At 44.0% G+C, this 23570-nt stretch overlaps 1 protein-coding gene across 6 annotated transcripts in view; it reads right to left on the bottom strand.

The window, feature by feature from the left end:
• Nucleotides 1-13974: 13974 nt before the first annotated feature.
• The window catches only part of LOC144682972 (nectin-1-like), a 93607-nt gene continuing 84011 nt past the window's right edge, over nucleotides 13975-23570 (bottom strand). For all 6 annotated transcript variants that reach the window (XR_013577145.1, XR_013577146.1, XR_013577144.1 and 3 more), the window contains one exon: nucleotides 13975-14348. Coding sequence is in view for 3 of the 6 variants with exons in the window: in XM_078545906.1 (XP_078402032.1) it covers nucleotides 14301-14348 (48 nt within the window). In the remaining 3 variants the exon portion in view is untranslated. The remainder of the gene's footprint in view (nucleotides 14349-23570) is intronic.

Here is a 23570-nt window from a genome sequence, read left to right as displayed (position 1 = left end):
ACACCTATTAAGTAAGCAATTCAAAGACTGATATCCTTTAATAACATCTTAACTGTCAATAAAACTGTGCATATGATCTCCAGCTGAACTGTTATTCAAAGATTTTTGAAGTTCAGCCAAGCATTCATAATTGGCACAGATGTTATAACAAATTATTAAAGCTCCAAGAAATGTAGCCTACTGAAAATAAAATGACAGATGGCTCAGTGCTTTCTAAGCTACACCAGATAGCCTGTCAATCAAAACAGTCCAGGAACAGGTGGCCATTTTTGGTGTCTCAAAATTAAAGCCGTAGACAAATTATTTTCAAATTTAAAGCACTGTAGACATTTAAATCAATTCAGATCATGACGCTAGAGATCCAAGCACTGTTGTCTTCAGTTTTGAATGTATAATATTACTTCTCCCAATTGAGAAAGTACTCTAATGAATCTCAACATTTAGACAATGCGGGTCAATGTAATGATCAACTTATCTTATCTTTGCAGGACAGAGCTCTATGATCAATCACTGTAGTACATTTGAAGTTGTCAAAACATGTAGCATTTACCTGCCGGAATGTTTCCGTCTACACAGCAGGCGTCCTCCAAGGCTCACAAACAGTCAAATAAGGTGGGTGTTCAGAAACCTACCAAAACCTGCCCACCCGAATAGAAATACTAGGGACATGATAAACATACTTCCCCTAGACTTGTCAATGGCCACCCTGACATCACAGGATGTGAGTGGGGTCATAACCTAACCTAACCCGAGCCTCTTCTCACCTGTGGGAAGTTTATTTGGGCAACCTTTCTAGGAAGGAATTCAAAATTGTAGTCCCACAGACTGTTTTACTTCCCATTCTTGATTTTTTTAAGGGCATGAAAATCCAGGCCATTATTCAGATCTCATGGAGCTGATTATGAATTATTTAAAACTTTGTCAATCATCAGGTATGAGATCAGCTCACAGTAAACTGGAATCTACAACATTGTTATATGTTCCATGTAATAAAACAAAAAAAAAATGACTTTCAGTAAATACTGCTGTCCAAAATAAGAGTGACTGCACAACAAAAGCCCTTCATTGGCTGTGAAACACATTTGGATATCCTGAGGACACGAAAGACACGATACAGGTTTTTTAGTTTTTTTCTTTTTTAGCTACTTAAATCCTTAATGGCCTAATAGAGAATTTATATGGTTCGATCTCTAACAACTGTAACACAATCTGTAACGACAGTGAAGGTGGAGGAAGCCATCTAAATTGGGGGAAGGCCGATTTTAATTAGATCAGATATGATTTGGCCAGAGTGGACTGGGAGCAGCTATTTATAGGTAAATCTGCATCAGAGCAGTGGGGCTCATTCAAGAAGGAAATAGGGAGAGTACAGGGCCAACATATTCCAGTAAAGGTAAAGGGTGGGACCAACAAATCCAGAGAACCCTGAATGTTGATGGATATACAGGATTGGATAAAGAGAAAAAGGCAAAAAAGAAAATGGCAGATACCGAGGACTCAAAACAGCGGAAGCCTTAGAGGAGTATAGAATGTGTAGGGGGGAACTTAAAAAGGAAACTATGAGAGCAAAATGGGGGCTTGAAAAAACATTGGAAGGTAAAATAAAGGAAAATCCAAAGTTATTTTACAAATACATTAAGAGTAAGAGGATAACTAGGGGAAGAGTAGGACCCATTAAGGACCATAGTGGTAATTTGTGTGTGGAGCCGGAAGATGTAGGTAGGGTTCTAAATTAATACTTTGTGTCGCTGTTCACAAGTAAGAGGGATGACATGGGTATGGAAATCAGGCAGAAGGACTGTGATATAATCAAAGAAATTAGCAAAGAAAGGGAGGAGGTTCTTAGTGGTCTGGCAGGCTTAAAAGTAGATAAATCTCCAGGCCCGGATGAAATGTATCCCAGGCTGTTGAGTGAGGTAGCAGGGGCGCTGGCAATAATTTTCAATGCCATAGGACTGGAGGGCAGCCAATGTGGTACCGTTATTCAAAAAGGGTGGAAGGGATAAACCAGAGAACTACAAGCCAGTCAGTCTAACCTCAGTGGTGGGGAAACTATTGGAAGTAATTCTGAGGGACAGAATTAATCTACACTTGGAGAGGCAGGGATTAATAACTTGGAGAGGCAGGCAAAGACAGTCAGAATGGTTTTGTTAAGGGGTAGTCATGTCTGACCAATTTGATTGAATTTTTAGAAGAGGTGACCAGATGTGTAGATGAGGGCAATGCATTTGACGTAGTCTACTTAGACTTCAGCAAGGCTTATGATAAGGTCCCACATGGGAGACTGATGAGCCCATGGGGTCCAAGGCAATTTTGCAAATTGGATCCAGAATTGGCTGAGCGGCAGGAAACAGAGGTTGATGGTCGAGGGGTGTTTCTGTGACTGGATGATTGTGTCCAGTAGAGTTCCACAGGGATGGCTGTTGGATCCCTTGCAGTTTGTGGTATATATGAACGATTTAGACTTGAATGTAGGAGGACTGATCAGTAAGTTTGTGGATGAGATGAAAATTGGTGGGGTGGTAAATAGTGAGGAGGCTAGCCTTAGATTACAGGAGGATATAGATGGGCTAGTCAGATGGGCTGATCAGCAGCAAATGGAATTTAATGTGGATAAGTGTGGGCAGGACAAAAAAGGCATGAGAATGCTAGGACCCTGGGAAGTACCGAGGATCAGAGGGACCTTAGTGTGCGTGTCCACCAGTCCCTTAAGTTAGCGGGACGGGGAGATAAGGCGGTTAAGAAGGTGTATGGGATGCTTGCCTTTATTAGCTGAGGCATAGAATATAAGAGCAGGGAGGTTACTCTGGAACTGTATAAAACGCTGGTTAGGCCACAGCTGGAGTATTGCATGCAGTTCTGGAATCCGCATTATAGGAAGAATATGAATGCACTAGAGAGAGTGCAGAGGAGATTTACCAGGATGTTGCCTGGGCTGGAGAGTTTTAGTTATGAGCAGAGATTGGATAGACTGGGGTTATTTTCCTTGGAGTAGAGGAGATTGAGGGGGGCATGGTTGAGGTATATAAAATTATGAGGGGCATAGATAGGGTAGACAGGAAGGAATTTTTCCCCTTGGTGGAGGGATCAATAACCAGGGAGCATAGATTTAAGGTAAGGGGCAGGAGGTTAAGAGGGGATGTGAGGAAGAATTTTTTCATCCAGAGACGGGTGGGAATCTGGAATTCATTGCTGGAAAGGATGGTAGAGGCAGAAACCCTCATAACAATTAAGAAGTATTTGGATGTGCACTTGCGATGCCATGGCATACAAGGCTATGGGCCTAGAGCTGGAAAATGGGATTAGAATAGTTAGGCACCTGTTTGACCGGTGCAGACTCGATGGGCTGAAGGGCCTTTTTCTGTGCTATAGATCTCTATCACTCTATGAATCAGCAATCAGCTAGCTCCAAAGCGTGCTCACAGCAAGTGCTGGCCTGTTTAAACGCTCATAGGTAGAATGTTATTGGAAATTAACTGATTCCCTATAGCTAGATGCAGCACAGATAGAAATTGTTGTTGGAAATTAACTAAATCCCTCATGCAGCCCATACTTGGAAAGTTGTCCCTGTTAAGTGCAGGTACCAGCAGCTAGTATTGGCCAGTCTGGTAGTCCACCTTCCAATTTGCAGTATCATGGTGAATAGAGATATAGTTAGATGGAATATAGATATTAGGTAGAATTCATTTATAAATTAGGACCTTATGCTTTCGAATTGAATAAATGGTTACAATTTGCTAACAGGCAGAATGGGACTATAAACCTTTTACTCATTTGCATACACAAACTCACGGACAGCTCTGAATTTAAAGACAGCAGAAGAGTAAATCAACAGATAATGCTAGAGGTGACGAAAATAATAAAATGACAAAACTTAAGGCTCTGTATCTGACTGCAGGTAGCATGTGAAACAAAACAGAAGAATTAATAGTGCAAATAGAGATAAATAAGTACGATCTAATAGGCATTATAGGGAAATGGCTGCAGGATGGTAGATTGGAACCTGAATATTAAAATGTATGTGATATTGAGAAAGGACAGGAAGTTAGGAAAAGGTGGAGGGTTGTCTCTGTTAACTAAAGGCGACATTAGCACAATAGAAAGGGATGACCTAAGTTCAGGAAACCAGGATCAGAATTTTCTGGATGGCGGGGGGGGTGGAGTGGGAATGGGCGTGGGCGGGGGGCGGACCCGGTCGCTGCTCGCGATCAGGTCCGCACCGCCATTTTATACGGGTGGGTCAATTAACACCCGCCCAGGGTACTTCACGACTCCCGTGCATAGAGGGAGTGGGCGGGCACCGGCCGGCGTGTTCAGCCCGCCAGATCCAATGGCGACGCGGCGGCCTGTATAAAGGAAGGCCCGGCAGCCTTGGAAAGGCTGCTCGCAATGGCTGGGTGAAGGGCTCTGCAGAGGGACAATGGAGGTGACGCAGGTCCAGAGGATAAGGCCATCGGGGCAGGCCAGGCTGAAGGGTAGGGCGGGGGGCCAGTGTGCCCCTTGTTTTTCCGATGACTGCCTTGCTGCCCTCCTCAAGGAGGAGGCAGCATGGCGGGAGGAGCTGGTTCCCCAGGACGGGAGGAGGAGGCCCCCCCCACATGACGAAATGCGCCTGGGAGGAGGTGGTGAGCTCCCACGAGTTGGTGCGACGCACTTGGATCCAGTGTCGCAAGCGCTTCAATGACTTGTTGCACTCTGGAAGGGTGAATACCGTGTTGGCATTGGTCACTTAACCCAGCAGGTCAGCTTTCCCCCCTACTGCCCCACCCCACCCCCAAGTCTGAGTGTAATGACTGCATTGAATTATTGATGGCATATGTCCTTTGCTGGGTGAGCCAGCAGATATTGCCCATGCTGAGGTCAGCCTGAGAGGGTGGTGAAGAGATGGGCTCTGCGCCCGCAGCATGTGGTACGCTGAGACCCACATGACTGATTTAGGGGCAACCTGGAGGAGCTGCACCTAGGCACTGTGCTTGAACTGCAGGACATGTCCAAGTCTGGGTGATGACATGCTGGGAGGGGAGCTTCAAGGTGGCGTGGCAACGAACCATTTGCTGCCCTCTGCGCTCCACATGCTTGCGCCTCCATGCTATGGAAGGATATACCATGTGGTGCCCAATGTGATGCAGACAGCATATGTCCAAGGGTGGGGTGGGGGGGGTGGGGAACAGGCCTAGTAACTTTGTGTGAGTGTTCAGCAGCAGCAGGGTGAAATGGAGTCCTGATATGTCCCAATCTGGCTGGATTGGGCTGTGTGCGAAGAGAGTCCATGTACAATTTGCACAAATCAATGCTCTTCTCTCATTTTCAGGAGAAGAATGCTCATAATGCTGCAGAACGTGTGAGGACTGGCAGTGGCCAGGCACAATTAGCCATTTTCAGCTGGTTTGAGCAGGAGGCCCTGGATTTAGAGAGGCGCCATGTGCCCAGGTCCACTGGTGTTGGTGAGGCTGGGTTGTCATGGCCAGGTATGTTTGCCCATCAGTGAGGTCAGCATTGTTTTCCCAGCAGCCAAGGCAGTGCTGAATGTTTAGCGATTGAACTTTGCACCATGGCTTGACCATTGCTTTTGGAAGGATGAGTGCCTAATGATCCGGGGGACAGGGATGCACTTTGTCATTGTCTCCACATTAAATGATCAAATGTCAAGGAAAAAAGAACAAAGAAAAGTACAGCACAGGAACAGGCCCTTCGGCCCTCCGAGCCTGCGCCGATCATATTGCCCGTCAACTAAAACATTTTGCACTTCCAGGGTCCGTATCCCTCTATTCCCATCCTATTCCCATCCTATTCATGTATTTGTCAAGCTGCCTCTTCCTATCGTACCTGCTTCCACCACCTCCTCTGGCAGCGAATTCCAGACACTCACTACCCTCTGCATAAAAAAACTTGCCCCGCACATCTCCTCTCTAGTTTTCTCCTCTCACCATAAATCTATGTCCCCTCGTAATTGACTCTTCCACCCCGGGAAAAAGCTTCTGACTATTTACTCTGTCCATGCCACTCATAATTTTGTAAACTTCTATCAAATCGCCCCTCAATCTCCGTCGCTCTAGTGAGAACAATCCGAGTTTCTCCAACCTCTCCTCTTAGCTAATAACCTCCAGACCAGGCAGCATCCTGGTAAACCTCCTCTGCACCATCTCCAATTCCTCCATATCCTTCTGGTAATGTGGCGACCAGAATTGCAGGCAATATTCCAAGTGTGGCCTAACCAAGGTTCTATACAGCTGCAGCATGACTTCCTAGCTTTTATACTCAATACCCCTGCCAATGAAGGCAAGCATGCCATATGCCTTCCTGACTACCTTATCCACCTGCGTTGCCACTTTCAGTGACCTGTGAACCTGTACATCAGATCCCTCTGCCCGTCAATGTACTTAAGGGTTCTGCCATTTACCGTATGATTCCTGCCTGTATTAGACCTTCCAAAATGCATTACCTCGCATTTGTCGAGATTAAACTCCATCTACCATTTCTCCGCCCAAGTCTCCAACCGATCTATATCCCGTTGTATCCTTTGACAATCCTCTTCACTATCGTCTGCAAACTTACTAATTAGCCCAGTTACATTTTCCTCCACTTCATTTATGTATACTACAAACAGCAAAGGTCCCAGCACTGATCCCTGCGGAACTCCACTAGTCACAGCTCTCCATTCAGAAAAGCACCCTTCCACTGCTACCCTCTGTCTTCTATGACCAAGCCAATTCTGTATCCACCTTGCCAGTTCACCTCTGATCCCGTGCGACTTTACCTTCTGTACCAGTCTGCCATGAGGGACCTTGTCAAAGGCCTTACTGAAATCCATGTATATAACATCCACTGCCCTTCCATCGTTGATCATCTTTGTCACTTCCTCGAAAAACTCGATCAAGTTAGTGAGACACGACCTCCCCTTCACAAAACCATGCTGCCTCTCACTAATATGCCCATTTGCTTCCAAATGGTAGTAAATCCTGTCACGAAGAATCTTCTCCAGTAATTTCCCTACCACTGACGTAAGGCTTACCGGCCTGTAATTTCCTGGATTATCCCTGCTACCTTTCTTAAACAATCGAACAACATTGGCCATTCTCCAGTCCTCTGGGACCTCACCCATAGCCAGTGAGCATGCAAAGATTTCTGTCAAGGCCCCAGCAATCTCCTCCCTTGCCTCCCTCAGTACTCTGGGGTAGATCCCATCTGGCCCAGGGGACTTATCCAGCTTAATATTCTTCAAGACGCCTAACACTTCCTCTTTTTTGATCTCAACATGATCCAGGCTATCTACACACTCTTCCCTAGACAAATCGACCACTAAGTCCTTCTCTTTGGTGAATACTGATGAGAAGTATTCATTTAGCATCTCTCCCATTTCTTCTGGCTCCACACACAGATTCCCACCTCTTGTCTCTGAGTGGGCCTACCCTTTCCCTGGCTACCCTCTTGCTTTTTACATATGTATAAAAGGCCTTGGGATTTTCCTTAATCCTGGTTACCAATGACTTTTCATGACCCCTTTTAGCCCTCCTGACTCCTTGCTTAAGTTTCTTCCTACTTTCTTTATATTCTCCACGGGCTTCATCTGTTCCCAACCTTCTAGCCCTTACGAACGCTTCCCTCTTCTCTTTGACTAATCTCGCAATATCCTTCGTTATCCAAGGTTCCTGAAACTTGCCATGCTTATCCTTCATCCTAGCAGGAACATGCGGTCCTGAATTCTTATCAACTGACGTTTGAAAGCCCCCCACATGTCAGTTGTTGATTTGCCCTCAAACATCCGCCTCCAGTCTAGATTCCTCAGTTCCTGCCTAATATTGTTATAATTAGCCTTCCCGCAATTAAGCACCTTAACCCGAGGACTCCTGTTGTTCTTCCTTTCGGCATCAGCAGAGCAGGGCCGGGAAGAGGAGCAGCAGAGGCCCCCTCTCACACCTGAGGGCCCTGAATTCTCACCAGCGAAACACCATCTCTGCCAGGCAGGCACCAGCTCAGATACTAGCACCTCGGTGGGAATTCGAACATCGGCTAGTGTCCCGGGGCAGAGCAGTGAGGGCACTTCACAGTCACTGGAGGAGCTGGCAGAGACAGAGAGTGCCCATGGCGCCAGCAGGGCACTAGGCACATGCTCAGTTAGTGCCTGATGATGTGACTCTGGAGTCGTCCGCAATACAGCAGGGGCAGGAAATGCAGCCGGGTGCGCGGGAGCATCTGGGGGAGATACGAGGCTATGTTTGGCTTGGTCTCCGCGGTGGAGGAGTCTACGCGGGTGATCGCTGAAGTAAAGAGCCACATGTCCGAGCGCCATGCGTCCTCCATGGAGCGAGTGGCGACTCTCGTGGAGAGCCTCCTCCAGGAGACCCATCAGGGCTTCCTGGGGATCCACTCAGACCAGCAAGCCCTCACATCGGCATTGACCTCAGCTGGTCAGTGTCAATGTGGGAGATGGTCTGGGCACCAAATTTCCCAGCTCGATGTCCATCCATCCATGGTGAGCAGGGAGGTCCGAAGCGATCTCACGTCGGTGCAACAGCTGCCTGTCGTCTCTGCGGGCACCTCTCAGGGAGTCCAGATGAGTGCAGCAGCTCCTCTGCCCCTTTCCCAGTGACCGTAGCATCCGGTGAGGCTGCGGCGACTGGGGAGTTGCCAGCTGTGGAACTGGCAGCTCCCTCCCAGGTGGGGCCAACACAGGCTCCACGGGCCAGAGGACGACCGCCAAGGTCATCAAGGCCAACAGGACAGCAGAGTCAGCAGGCTGTCTCAGATGTTACTCTGAGCGATGGGGCAGCACCTAGACGTAGCACCCGGAAACATAAACATAAGGCACCTTAGGCACACCACGGGTGTTTCACTGGTGCTTTTGTGTTGGCCCAAGATGAGGTTATGATTTGCTTTGAATTGGAACAGCATTGTCAATCTTTTGGCTTAAGCTTCTTGGTTTGTGATATTAAATTCAGACATGTGACCATGGCTGAGGGTGCCTCTTTTCTTCTGCATGTGCACAGTTTCCAAAAATGTTAGGAGTGATTTGTGGGACATTCAGCTTTATTAACAAGGCCCTCAGTTACTGTTCCTAACCTGACAGATTTGGCACTTAGGTATCGAGCATGGAGCCTACAGCCCGGGCTTGTCCTGGAGGTCCATTGGTGGTGTGCTAGCTAGAAGGTACATTGTATTAAAGCCTCCCGGGTGTCCCTGCCTCCCTGCAGTATGTCCGGGTCAGCGTTTACCCTCTCAGCATTTCCCTGTGCGTGCTCATCCTCGGACTCAATGCTGGGCTCATTGTATGCAGCCGGAGCCAATGCATTGACGTCTTCATCGTCCGGCGCCAGATTGTGGAGAGCGCAGCATGCAACCACTATCACTGACACATGATCTGGGGGGGACTGGAGTGCGCCCCCTGAACGGTCCAGACATTGGAAGCACATCTCGAGAAGACCGATGGTTCTCTCCACCACAGCCCTTGTGGAGGCGTGGCTCCTATTGTACCACTGCTCAGCTTCTGTTCTTGGATGGCAGAAAGGCGTCATGAGCCACCTTCTGAGGGGATAGCCTTTATCACCCAGCAGCTAACCATCAAGCCGGGCTGGAGCACTGAAGAGCCCCGGCACCTGGGAGCGTCTGAGGATGTAGGCGTCGTGGGAGCTGCCTGGGTCCCTTGCATAAACTTGTATAATCAGCATCCTGTGATCACACACTATCTGAATGTTCATGGAGTGGAAGCCCTTCCTGTTGACGAAGGCACCGGGCTCACCTGCTGGCGCCTTGATGGCCACATGTGTACAGTCTATTACACCCTGGACGCGGGGGAAGCCAGCAATGGCCATGAAGCCTCTGGCTCGCTGTGTCTGGCTTGCCTGGTCCCAAAGGAAGTGGATGAAGGTCAATGCCCGTCTGAACAGAGCGTCTGTGACCTGCTTGACACAAGTGTGGACAGCTGATTGGGAGACACCGCAAAGATCACCCACCGAGCCCTGGAAGGAGCCAGAGGCATAGAAGTGGAGGGCAAGTGTAAGCTTCAGAGCCACTGGCATGGGGTGTCCACCCACACAGTTATGGGAGATCTCAGGGCCAATCATCTGACAAATCTCCCTTGAGAGACGAAGCCTCCTTCGGCACTGCACCTCAGACATATTGAGGTAGCTGTTTCACTGCCTGTATACCAGGATAGTGGCGTCTTCTGCGGCCCCTTCCACCTTGGTCTACCTCTTGGCCTTGTGCCCTTGTGCCTGTGTCTCCTCCCAAAGGTGGCTCCCCTGGAGGCTGAATGTATACTCCTGGCCTCCTCTCCCTTCTAGCCCTCACATCCTCCTCAAAGAAGGTGCTTCCAGTGGAGAGGTCAGCTCCCATTCCCAAGCTAAGGGAAGGCTTCCTGAAACCTGCAGGCCCAAAAACTGTTCCTCACTGCAGAGTGCTGACCTGAAGGTTAAGAGTCCAGACAAAGCAGCTGGTCTGTGTTTTGAAGTATTGCAGATGACACAGGCAAGTTTCAATAACTTTGAAAAATCAATACTTGAGAGAGCACACTCGCGATCCCACTGAGCCCTCTTATCCTGCCCATGGATGAGGGTTATACCCACCTGCCGATTGCACCCGTGCACCAACCCGAAGATCGCATGGGCGGGTGCCGAAAAATCGGCATTGATTGGTGAGTCAAGGACCTTAAGTGGCCCGTCAATTAATAGCGGGTGCACAGCCGATATCATCGCACGCCCACCCAACGAAATATTGCGATGGTGTGCGGTCATGTTGGGATGCTCGCCCGACGTCACCGTGCGTCATTTTACACGTGGACGTGCGGGGCCCGCCCCGCACGCCAACAGAAAAATTCTGCCCCAGGTTTTAGAAGCGGTTTGGGTAGAGATGAGGAATAATAAAGGCAAGAAGTCACTTGTGGGAGTGCTGTACAGGCCCCCTTAACAGTAATCACATGGTAAGATGAGGTATCGAAGAAGAAATAGTGCGATCTTGTCAAAAAGGTACTGTGATCATCATGGGGGATTTTAGTCTACATATAGACTGAAAAAATCAGATGGGCAAAGGTAGTGTAGATGACAAATAGTGTAGATGACAAATTTCTTAGATCAGCATGTGCTGGAGCCAACCACGGATCAGGCTATACTAGATCTAGTATTGTGCAACTAGATAAGATTAATTAATAACCTCATAGTGAAGGTACCCCTGGGTAGCAACGATCATAATATGATTGAATTTTACATTCAGTTTGAGGGAAAGAAAAGTTGGTCTAAGTCTAGTATTTTAAACTTTAAGGGCAATTATGGGGGCAAACAAGTAGAGCTAGTGAAAGTGAACTGGCAATTTAGGTTAAGGGGTAGGTCAATAGAGATGCAGTGGCAGACATTTAAGGGGATCTTTCAGAATACACACCAGAAAGGAAACTTCCAAGGGCAGGACCCACCATCCATGGTTAACTAAAAAAGTTAAAGATAGTATCAAACTTAAAGAAAAAGCATATAATTGTGCAAAGATGGGTGGCAGGTCAGAAGATTGGACAGAATTTTTTAAAAAAGCAAAGAATAACTAAAAGATTAATATGGAGGGAAAAATTACAGTACAAGAGAAAGCTAGCTAAAAATACAAAGACAGATAGTAAGAGATTCTGTAGATATTTAAAAAAGAAAAGTCAACAAAGTGAACATTGGTCAGATAGAAAGTGAGTCTGGGGAATTAATAATGGAAAATAAGGAGATGGCAGATGAATTGAATCGATATTTTGCACTGGTCTTCACCTATTGAGGGTACAAGTAACATCCCAGAAATAGCTGTAAATGGCTAGTGAGATAGTTGATGCGTTGGTTTTAATTTTCCAAAATTCCCTAGATTTGGGGAGGGTTCCATTAGATTGGAAAATAATTAATGTAACTCCTTTATTCAAAAAAAGTGAGCGAGACAGAATGCAGGAATCTATAGGCCAGTTAGCTTAATCTCTGTCATAAGGAAAATGTTAGAAACTATTATTAAAGTCATTAGAAAAATTCAAGGTAATCAGACAGAGACAATAGTTTTGTGAAAGGGAAATCATCTTTAACCAATTTATTGATGATCTTTGAAGAAGTAACATGTGCTATAGATAAAGGGGAACCGGTACTGTACTTAGATTTCCAGAAGGCTTTTGATAAGGTGCCACATCAAAGGTTACTGCGGAAAATATAAACTCAGTTTAGGGGGTAACATATTTGCATGGATAGAGGCTAACAGGAAACAGAGAGTAGGAATAAATGGGTCATTTTTTGGCTGGCAGGATGTGACGAGTGGTGTGTCACAGGATCAGTGCTGGGGCCTCAAATCTTCACAATTTATATTAATGATTTGGATGAAGGGACAAATGATATGGTTGCTAAATTTGCTGATGACACAAAGATAGGTAGGAAAGTAAGTTGTGAAGAGGACATAAGGAGGCTACAAAGGATATGGATAGGTTAGGTGAGTGGGCAAAGATCTGGCAAATGGAGCATAATGTGGGAAAATGTGAGGTTGTCCATTTTGGTAGGACGAATAAAAAAGAGACATATCACCTAAAAGGTGAGGGATTTCAGAGCTGTAAGATGCAGAGGGATCTGGGTGTCCTAGTACATAAATCGCAAAAGGTTGGTATCCAGGTGCAGCAAGTAACTAGCAAAGCTAATAGAATGTGCCAGTGTGATGCTAGATATAAAGGGTATGTCCCAAAGACTGGCGGCATATCGTATTGAACAGCATGTCCCAGCTGCTGTTCAAGGTACTGACCGTACCCAACCAGCCCATGTTTAAAAAACTCAGAACAAAGTTAGATGTGATTCTGCAATTGGACAATATTTGCTAAATAGTCCTCAGTGTGCTAAGAATTACGCTAACAACCATTAAGGTTGTCAGTTGGGTTCGCGGTGTGGTGCATTTACGTGTACTGGAAGCTACATATATTAATACACAGGGCCCTATTCTTTGCAGAGAGAAAGAACATGGACACACATTGCACCTGTTTCAGCTAAACAAAATAAATGACAGCCATTCGCTGACTCATTCCTTAGGGCAATGCCTTGACCAATCAGGGTCAAGCTGCCCAATTTAAATTTCAAATAATGCTTGACAGTTAACTGTCAGCCATCATCACTGGTGCATTCAACATGGCAATGCCTTTACAAATCAGAGTCCACTTGCCAACCAATGAGCCCTCTTTTCACACAGTATAAATCGTTTTCCCTTATATATTGGTATTCTTGCGAAGTGTCCTGATGAGTGCAAGATGAAAAGCTTAGCCATGTCTCCTCTTTCAGCAATAATAGAATGTTATTGTTTAATGCAAGTGCAATTGAATACAAAATGGTCATATCTGGAGTACTGTGTATAATATTGTCTTCCATATTTAAAGAAAGATAACAAATGCGTTGGAAGCAGTTCAGAGAAGGTTTACCAGGCTAATGTCTGGAATGGGTATGTTGTCTTACAAGGAAAGGCTTGGCAGGCTAGGCTTGTATTGGCTGTAGTTTAGAAGAGTAAGAGGTTACTTGATTGAAACATGTAAGATCCTGAGGGAAGTTGACAGTCAATGTGGAGAGGATGTTTCCCCTTGTGGGTGAATCCAGAACTAAGGGTCACTGTTTAAAAATAAGGATTCGCCCATTTAAGGCAGAGATGAGGAGAAATTTTTTCTCTCAGAGGGTTGTGAGTCTTTGAAACTCTTTCCGCCAAAGGTGGCGTAAGCAAAGTCTTTGAATATTTTAAAGGCAGAGACAGATAGATTCCTGATAAGCAAGAGGGTAAGAGGATATTGGGGGTAGGCAGGAATGTGGAGTTGAGGTTAAAATTAGATCAGCCATGATCGTATTGAATGGTGGAACAGGCTCGAAGGGCCGAGTGGCCTGCTCCTGTTCTTAATCCATGTGTTCATAGAAACTTTCACTGTTTGTTGTTTCAATCCAGTTCGGGACCGTTAACATTTCAAGACAAATTGGAACAGCTTGTGATTTAACAAATAGGAAACAGGATTTCATGTTTTAAAAAAAAAACTTTATATCAAACAAGTAAACAAAACAAATCTAACAAAATACAATACAAAATTAACAACAATCTAATTGTGGAGCAGAGATTGTGGTGTAATGGTCATATCACTGGACTTGAGATCCAGGCTAATGTTTTGGGAGCATGGGTACTAGTCCTACAATAGCAGCTGGTAGAATTTAAATTACATTAATAAACCCGGCATATGAAGTTTCAGGAATGCTGACCATTCCAACTATCCTTGTTTGCTACCATTTGTTTCAATATTGTCCTTCATGACTTGTTTTTCATTCTGATACCTGTTCTTGTTTGCTCTGCATTCAATTTGATTGCGGAACAGCTTCAGCTTCCTCCGTTTCTACTTCCACCTGTTGGTAAATAGAAATATAGATCATTCATGATTCAGTGGAGTGGTGTAACAGGCTCGAGGGGCTGAATGGTCTATTCTTGATGGTGCATTGTATTCTAAGGGGAGAATTTTCAGATCGGCGAGCGGGGAAACAACGCGGGGCGATGTCGGGCTTGTGTCCTGACGTCACCGCGCGTCATTTAGATTTTCAGCTCGGTGGGTGTGCAGCTGACTTGGTTGCGCGCCCACTGAACTGTCAAACACCTGTTAAGGCCAGTAATTAACTAATTAACACTATTGAGAAAGCTGCCCGTCCAACCTTAAGGTTGGTGGGCAGGTGATGAGCCCAGGCGGCCTTCGCATTTGTCATGGAACCTCATCCACGGGCGGGATGAGGTTTCATGAAGAGTTTATAAAATAAATACAGTTTTTCATTAAAGTTCATTGACATGTCCCAGCTCATGTGACACTGTCACATGAGGGGACATGTCTTAATTTTTTTTTTCTCTTTATTAAATATTTAAAACATAAAATTTATCTCCCTGAGGCACCTCTCCCCACTCAGGGAACTGCTCCCCCTCCCACACAGGGAACGCTCAGCCTTAATTGGCCACCCACGTAAAATGGCGGCATGGACCTGATCAGGGGGAAAATTCTCTCCTAAGTTTCAGTCAGGAGCCAGTAGCCCAGCACAGTCAAGAGTAGAAGTTGCTGAGCAGTCATGAGTAGGGTCCTGAACATTGTCAGTTAGTATAGAGAATTCGAGAACAGCCTTGTTTTCCCAACTACAATATTTTGATAACTAATAAATGAAAATGTTCAAAATAAACCACACAATTGTGTTTCACGTGACAAAGATGTAATTTTTTGTTTGTTTGCAGCAGTGCTCTGTACATTATTCTTCAATTTGTGGTGACTGTGCCTTGAGAAAAGTCCTACGCTGGTTTAGAGAGTCCAGCCCAGTCCTGCGCTGGTATAGAGAGTCCAACCCAGTCCTGTGCTGGTATGGAGAGTACAGCCCAGTCCCATACTGGTACAGAGAGTTCAGCTCAGTCCTGCACTGGTATAGAGAGTCCAGCCCAGCCCTGTGCTGGTATGGAGAGTACAGCCCAGTCCCATACTGGTACAGAGAGTCCAGCCCAGTCCTGCACTGGTATAGAGAGTCCAGCCCAGTCCTGTGCTGGTATGGAGAGTCCAGCCCAGCCCTGTGCTGGTATGGAGAGCCCAGCCCAGTCCTGTGCTGGTATGGAGAGTCCAGCCCAGTCCCATACTGGTACAGAGAGTCCAGCCCAGTCCTGCGCTGGTATGGAGAGTCCAGCCCAGTCCTGTGCTGGTATAGAGAGTCCAGCCCAGTCCTGCGCTGGTATAGAGAGTCCAACCCAGTCCTGTGCTGGTATGGAGAGTGCAGCCCAGTCCTGTGCTGGTATGGAGAGTGCAGCCCAGTCCCATACTGGTATAGAGAGTCCAGCCCAGTCCTGCGCTGGTATGGAGAGTCCAGCCCAGTCCTGTGCTGGTATGGAGAGTCCAGCCCAGTCCCATACTGGTACAGAGAGTCCAGCCCAGTCCTGCGCTGGTATGGAGAGTCCAGCCCAGTCCTGTGCTGGTATAGAGAGTCCAGCCCAGTCCTGCGCTGGTATAGAGAGTCCAACCCAGTCCTGTGCTGGTATGGAGAGTGCAGCCCAGTCCTGTGCTGGTATGGAGAGTGCAGCCCAGTCCCATACTGGTATAGAGAGTCCAGCCCAGTCCTGCGCTGGTATGGAGAGTCCAGCCCAGTCCTGTGCTGGTATGGAGAGTCCAGCCCAGTCCCATACTGGTACGAAGAGTCCAGCCCAGTCCTTTGCTGGTATGGAGAGTCCAGCCCAGTCCTTTGCTGGTATGGAGAGTCCAGCCCAGTCGTGAGGTGGTATGGAGAGCCCAGCCCAGCCCTGTGCTGGTATGGAGAGTCCAGCCCAGTCGTGTGCTGGCATGGAGAGTCCAGCCCAGCCCTGTGCTGGTATGGAGAGCCCAGCCCAGCCCTGTGCTGGTATGGAGAGCCCAGCCCAGTTCTGTCCTGGTATGAGAGTCCAGCCCAGTCCCATACTGGTACAGAGAGTCCAGCTCAGTCCAGTGTCCAGAATAATTACAGCACAGAAAGAGGCCATTTGGCCCATCGTGTCTGCGCCGGTCAAAAATGAAAGCATTTAAAAGAAACTAGTTGCCCATTTTAATCCCACCTTCCAGCACCTGGTCCATAGCCTTACAGGTTACAGCACTTTACGTTCAGATTTAGGTATCCTTTACATAAGTTGAGGGTTTCTGTCTCCAACTCCAAACCAGGCAGTGAATTCCAAACACTCATCCCCCTCTGCGTGGTTTCAACATGTCCCCTCTAATCATTCTACCAGTCACCTTAAATCTATGCCCCCTGGTGATTGACCTCTCCGCGAGGGGAAACAGGTCATTCCTGTCTACTCTGTCTTGGCCCCTGATAATCTTGTACACCTCAATCAGGTCACCGCTCAGCCTCCTCAGTTCTAAGGAAAACAGCCTTAGCCTATCCAATCTTCCCTCATAGCTGTGATTTTCAAGCTCTAGCAACATTCTTGTAAATCTCCTCTGTACTCTCTCCAGACCAGTAATGTCCTTCTTGTAATGTGGCGACCAGAACTGTTCACAAAATTCCAGCTTTGGCCTAACCAGCATTTCACACAGTTCCAACAAAACATTACTGCATTTGTATTCAATACCTTGTCCAATAAAGGGAAGCATTCCTTGTGCTTTCTTTACCACCCTATCCATCTGTCCTGCCACCTATAGGGACCTGTAGACATGCACACCAAGATCACTCACTTCCTCCACCCCTCCCTACTTGTTATGACTTGTTATGACACAGCAGTTGTTAAAGGCTGAGTTATTTAAAATCCCAGAGGGAAACTTTAAACAACTGTCATAACCTATATATTTGAGATGCAGCTCTGATTTAGAAATGAATCCATCAAGCCTCCAGAGGTTTTGTATCAAACTAAATGAAATATTTAATTTACAACAAGGTATTAAACACATACTCATGTCTACTCATATCATAACTTTCAACAAATTCCTAAATTAACCTCCACTAAAGCAACAACCAACAGACTTAAACAGACACCAAGCAAAGCATTTTTCACCTTACGAATTCAAAATGAGGTTCCTTTCAATTTGATTCCTTTGGCGACACAGTGGTAGGCTTACAGGCTTTGATCTTACATGCGTCTGCCCTGCACACACAAAAACCCTTCTGTTATACCCAGCTTTTCCTTTGAATGCAAATTCTCATTGGATCACCAGGCCCTTTGAACTCTATCTCTTCTAACAATAAAATCCCTTTCATAGAACCAATTTTATTAGTAATGTAAACATATTGTTTGGTGTCTCCTAGCTAGGTGCAAGATTTCACTCCCACTCTTGAATGCTCTGTTCAACAAAATGCAAATGTACCTCTACCTACTGCTTACATCTCAAAACTACTATACATCAAATCACCCAGACTAGCTGTCTTTAATCCAATTAACACAGGCACAGACTAAACCGATGTTTAAAAAAAATAATTTCCAATAACATTATACACATTTATATCTCTTCCTGACAACCCCTTCCTATCGAAAAATGAACCGTCATAATTGTAAAAGACGGCTTCATTTTTTAGGAATGCATCTCACACTATCTCCTATACTTATTACACTATTACATTACCAGATGATTGCATTAACATAATATATATATACACAAGTCTTTGGTATCAACCGAAATCACTCCAGTTCAGTGTCCAGGTTTTTTTTTCAATGTCCAATTTTCCTTTAAGCTTCAAACTCTTGATAATAGATCTGTGAATAGATTCTCTCTACCAGCCACATGTATAATCCGTAGATTAAATAGTTGTAATAATAGACTCCACCTGAAAATTCTTGCACTTTTGTCTCGAAATTTGCCCAAAAACCTCAAAGGATTATGGTCTTTATAAACAATTGTTTCTGATGAATTGTTTGCAATATGAATTTCAAAATTCTGCAATGCTAACACCAAACACAAGTCTCTTTTTTGATCATTGAATATCTTTTTTGTTGTACATTCAGCTTCCGTGAAAAATACCCTATCAGTCTTCCAATTCCAGTGTCATCTTGTAACCGTGCAGCCCCAATGCTTATATCGCTTACATCAATGGCCAACTTGAATTGCTTAGCATAATTGCATACTGCCAAAACTGGTGTCATAGTTAATACAGTTTTTAAACTATCGAATGACTTCTGACACTCCAGCATCCATTGAAACTTCTAGTTTCTTTTTAATACTTCAGTCAGTGGAGCAACCATTCAGCTAAAATTTGGGACAAATTTCCAGTCAAACACACTCATGCCCAGAAAACTCATAACTTCTTGTTTTGTTGTAGGCACTGGGAAATCTTGTAGTCGAGTAAATAATTCTTTCATATCTTGTAAATGCTCCTCCCGCGTAGGACTGAAAACTATTAGATCATCAATATAAACTGCACAATGGCTTAGACCTGCAATTACTTTATTTGTCAGTCTTTGAAATGTTACAGGTACATTCTTCATACCAAATGGCATGGCTTTAAACTGATATAGTCCACTTGGCATAACAAAAGCTGATAGCTCCTTTGCTCTTTCTGACAATGTATCTGCCAATATCCTTTTAGCAAGTCAATCTTTGTGATAAATTTCGATTGTCCCATTTTCTCAATGCAATCTTCCAACAGTGGTATAGGACATGAATTCACTTTTGTCACCACATTCAGCTTTCGATAGTCCACACACAGTTTGTGTGTTCCATCCGGTTTCAGAACCAGCACAGTAGGAGAACTCCAGTTACTGCAACTAGACTCAGTGATATCATTTTGAAGCATGAAATCAATTTCATTTAGTACTTGTGATAATTTTGCTGGATTTAATCTATATGGATGTTGCCATATTGAAGATGAGACTTCTATACATACATCATGTATAGCTAAATTTGTCCTTCCCAACTTACTTCCACAAATAGATTTGTGTGATTGGAACAACTTTTCCAAATCACTTTGACACTTGTTTGGAAGGTAACTCAATATTTCATTTACATTTTCAAGCATCCCCCCTCATTATCCAATTTGATTAGAGGAAAATCAATTTCAGAGTCCTGCACTTCTACCTCTTTCTCACCATCACTAATACCTTTTTTGTTCCTCTTCCCTGTCAAAGTCTTTTTTAAGCAGATTTACATGACACACCCTCTGCTTCTTTCTTCGATCTGGAGTACTTATTAACTAATTTATTTCACTCACTTTCTTTTCAATCCTGTAAGGCCCACTAAATATTGCATTTAATGAATCGCCTAGTACTGGTAACAAAACTAATACTTTCTCTCTAGGAATAATGCTGCGAGTCTTAGCTTTCTTATCTGCCTTCGCTTTCATCACTTGCTGTGATGTCTTTAAATGTTCCCTAGCCAGCCCACATGCTCTGTTCAATCTTTCCCTAAAATTTGATACGTAACCCAGACGTATTGTTTCTGAATTTTGACCCACCAATTTCTCATGAATCAATTTCAGTGGTCCCCTTACCTCACGACCACAAACTAGTTCAAAAGGGCTAAAACCAGTTGATGCATTAGGAGGGTCCCTAATAGCAAACAACAAAAATTGAATTCCTGTATCCCAATCCTGTGCATACTCCTGACAGTATGTTCTCATCTAAGATTTTAAAGTTTGATGCCATCTTTCCAAAGCTCCTTGTGATTCCGAATGATAAGCCTTTGACTTAAACTGTTTTATCCCTAAACTGTTCATTACTTCCCTAAACAGCTGTGACGTGAAATTTGACCGCTGATCTGATTATATTTCCTTAGGTAAACTATATCTTGTAAAAAAATTAATTAATTCCTCCACAATCTTCTTAGTTGTAATATTTATTAAAGGTATCGTCTCAGGAAACCTGGTAGACACATCCATTATTGTCAGTAAAGACTGATTTCCACTTTTAGTCTCAGGGAGGGGTCATACACAATCAATTATGACCCTGGTAATAGGTTCTTCAAATACTGATATAGGGATTAAAGGCACTGGCTTACTCATTGCTTGTGATTTCTCTGTTAACTGACATGTATGACAGGTTCTACACAATCTGACTCTGTCCCTACGCAATCCTGGCCAAAAAAAAACCTCTATATCTTTTTCTGCGTTTTCCTAATTCCTAAATGTCTCCCCATTGGAATTTCATGAGCAATCCTCAGAATCTAATTTCTATACCCTAATGGGATAACAATCTGATTCATTTCCCTCCAGCTTTCATTTGCTGAGACACGATCTGACCTCCATTTTCTTATTAAAATATCTCCCTGAAGGTAATAACATAATGGAATACAATTTGCTTCTGTTTCTGGATAAGCTTTCTGATATAATTGTTTTAATTGCAAATCATTTTTCTGTAACTCCACTAACCTCCTAGAGTTAAACACTTCAGCTGAATTGTCCTATATTCTTTCCTCCTGAACAATGTTATCAAACACAGTGCCAGCTAATTGGATTTTGAAACCTTCTTCTTGCCTTTGAACTGCCTGCCCTCCTTGTTTATCTTGTTCATCTCTGTGAGCGTTTGATCTCAATACAACACAATCAGAAAGCAATCCAGGATGTTCCTTCCGCAACACCTCTGTTGAAAACACTTCTACAGGCTGCTCAACTACCATAGGCATCACCCACATTTGCAATCCAGCTACATAATTGCCCAGAATAAATTGAACCCCTGCAATGGGCAATTTTTCCACCACTCCAACTATAACTTGACCTGTCTTCTATTTGTTCTTTAAATTTACCTTCCACAATGGAATAGATTTAGCATCTCCATGAACCCCACTTATAATTACCTGCTCCTGCAATACTTCCTTTCAACAACAAATATCACTATCCGACAACATTAAGGATTGACTAGCCCCTGTGTCTCTTAAAATTTTAACATCTTTACCTACTCCACCCTGCACACATGGAAAGACTTTCCCTTCACACACAAGATCTTTAAACATTTCTGCAACCTGCTCCTCAGAATTCTCTTGGATAAATTGTGAACACATTCCCACTTCTTTACCTTTCACTGATTCTTCCTGTTTCACCTGTACACAAACGACTGGTTTCTCCTGTGCTTGAACCTCAGAACCCATAGTACTTTTACTTCCAGAGCTTTTCTGTATCCCAATAATTCCAACAGCTTTTCCCTGCAATTTCTAACACACTGACTTCGTGTGCCCCACTTTATTACAATGAAAACACCTAAATTTTCGAATGTCACTTTTACTTTCAGCACCTTCCTTTTTATTCTGAGAAAAAACCTCCTGGTAACTTCCAGCTACTCCTTTTCTTCCCTGACTACCTACCATCTTTACACACTCCCATTTTTAAAAATCATTTTCCAATTTGAAAGGGTGACGAAAAAAGGTTTAGCTTTATGAACTAACTCATAATCATCAGCTATCTCTGCTGCTTGTCTTACAGAAACAATCCTCTGTTCCTCCATATGAGTTCCCACTACCGAAGGGATTGAATCTTTAAATTCTTCCAAAGGAATTACTTCTTTAAGAGCTGCATACGTTGTCTATTTTTAACACCCATATCTGCTGGTCAAAATTACTTCATTTTACACTTTCAAACTTAATATAAGGTTGCCCAGGCTGTTTTCTCATATTCCTAAATTTCTGCCTGCATGCTTCAAGAACCAACTCATATGGACTCAAAATAGTTTTTTCGAACACATCATAATTTACCAACATTTCTTCTGATAGCGAAGCATATGCGTCATGTACTCTACTCAGCAACTTAGACTGTAATAATAACGTCCAGTTTTCCTGTGGCCGTTTCATCCGACTAGCTGGCTTCTCAAATGAAACAAAGAATACTTCAATATCTTTTCCCTTAAACTTTGGAAGAGCTTGTACAAATTTAAACATCTACCTGCTAGGATCTACTCTGGAGATAAGTCCTTCCTCACCTACTGGCATCTCTTTTTTAACTGCCAACATTTTCAGTTGTAATTCTCTCTTTTTTTTTCTCTTTCCTCCATATCTTCACAATTTCTAATTCCCTTTCCTGCCTTTCTACATGTTCCCTTTTAAAAGCCATTTCTCTGTCCTTTGCTTCTAATTCAAGTTTTCTCATTTCCTTTGCTTGTTCAAATTCAAGCGTCTTCATTTGTAACTGAAGTCTCACTAACTCCAGCTGTGACTCACTAGTGTCAGGTTTCACTTCCAACTGTAGCAGCTATGCTATACTTTTAATTATATCTGATTTGCTAGCCCCTCAGGTAACCCCAATTTTAATTTATCTGCCAACTCTGTTAACTTACTCTTGGTGATTTGTTGCAACCCAATCAGAGTTATATCGTCTACTTCCAGACAAGTCTTAGCAATTGCCAAAGCCATCTTGTAGTCTCACCACTTCAAAATTACCTCACTAACTCCTGAATTCATTGTACTTGTAACCTTAAGATTCACCTATTCCAAACCAATCAAGGAATTATAAATATTATCCCACTAAGAGCCCCAATTGTTATGACGCAGTAGTTGTTAAAGGCTGAATTTTTAAAAATCCCAGAGGGAAACTTTAAACAACTGTCATAACCTATATTTTCAATTGGTACATTTGAGATGCAACTCTGAATTCAGAAATGAACCCACCAAGCCTCCAGAGGTTTCGTATCAAACTAAATGAAACATGTATTAATTTACACCAAGGTATTAAACACATACTCATGTCTACATGTTACTACTATCATAACTTTTAACAAATTCCCAAATTAATCTCCATTCAAGCAACAATAACCAACAGACTTAAACCGACACCAAGCAAAGCATTTTTCACCTTACAAATTCAAAATTAGGTTCCTTTCAATTTGATTCCTTTGGAGACACAGAGACTTACAGGCTTTGATCTTACATGCCTCTGCCCTGCACACACAAAAACCCTTCTGTTATACCCAGCCTATCCCTTTGAATGCAATTTCTCATTGGATCACCAGGCCCTTTGAACTCTATCTCTTCTAACAATAAAATCCCTTTCAAAGTACCAATTTAATTAGTAATGTAAACATATTGCTTGGTGTCTCCTAGCTAGGTGCAAGATTTCACTCCCATGCTTGAATGCTCTATTCAACAAAATGCAAATGTACCTCTACCTACTGCTTACATCTCAAAATTACTGCACATCAAAGCACCCAGGCTAGCTGGCTTTAATCCAATTAACACA

The sequence above is a fragment of the Cetorhinus maximus genome, chromosome 7 (genome assembly GCF_964194155.1).
Source record: "Cetorhinus maximus chromosome 7, sCetMax3.hap1.1, whole genome shotgun sequence".
NCBI lineage: Eukaryota > Metazoa > Chordata > Chondrichthyes > Lamniformes > Cetorhinidae > Cetorhinus > Cetorhinus maximus.
The sequence above is the reverse complement of the archived record's forward strand: the minus strand, read 5'-3'. Positions and strand labels throughout refer to the sequence as shown.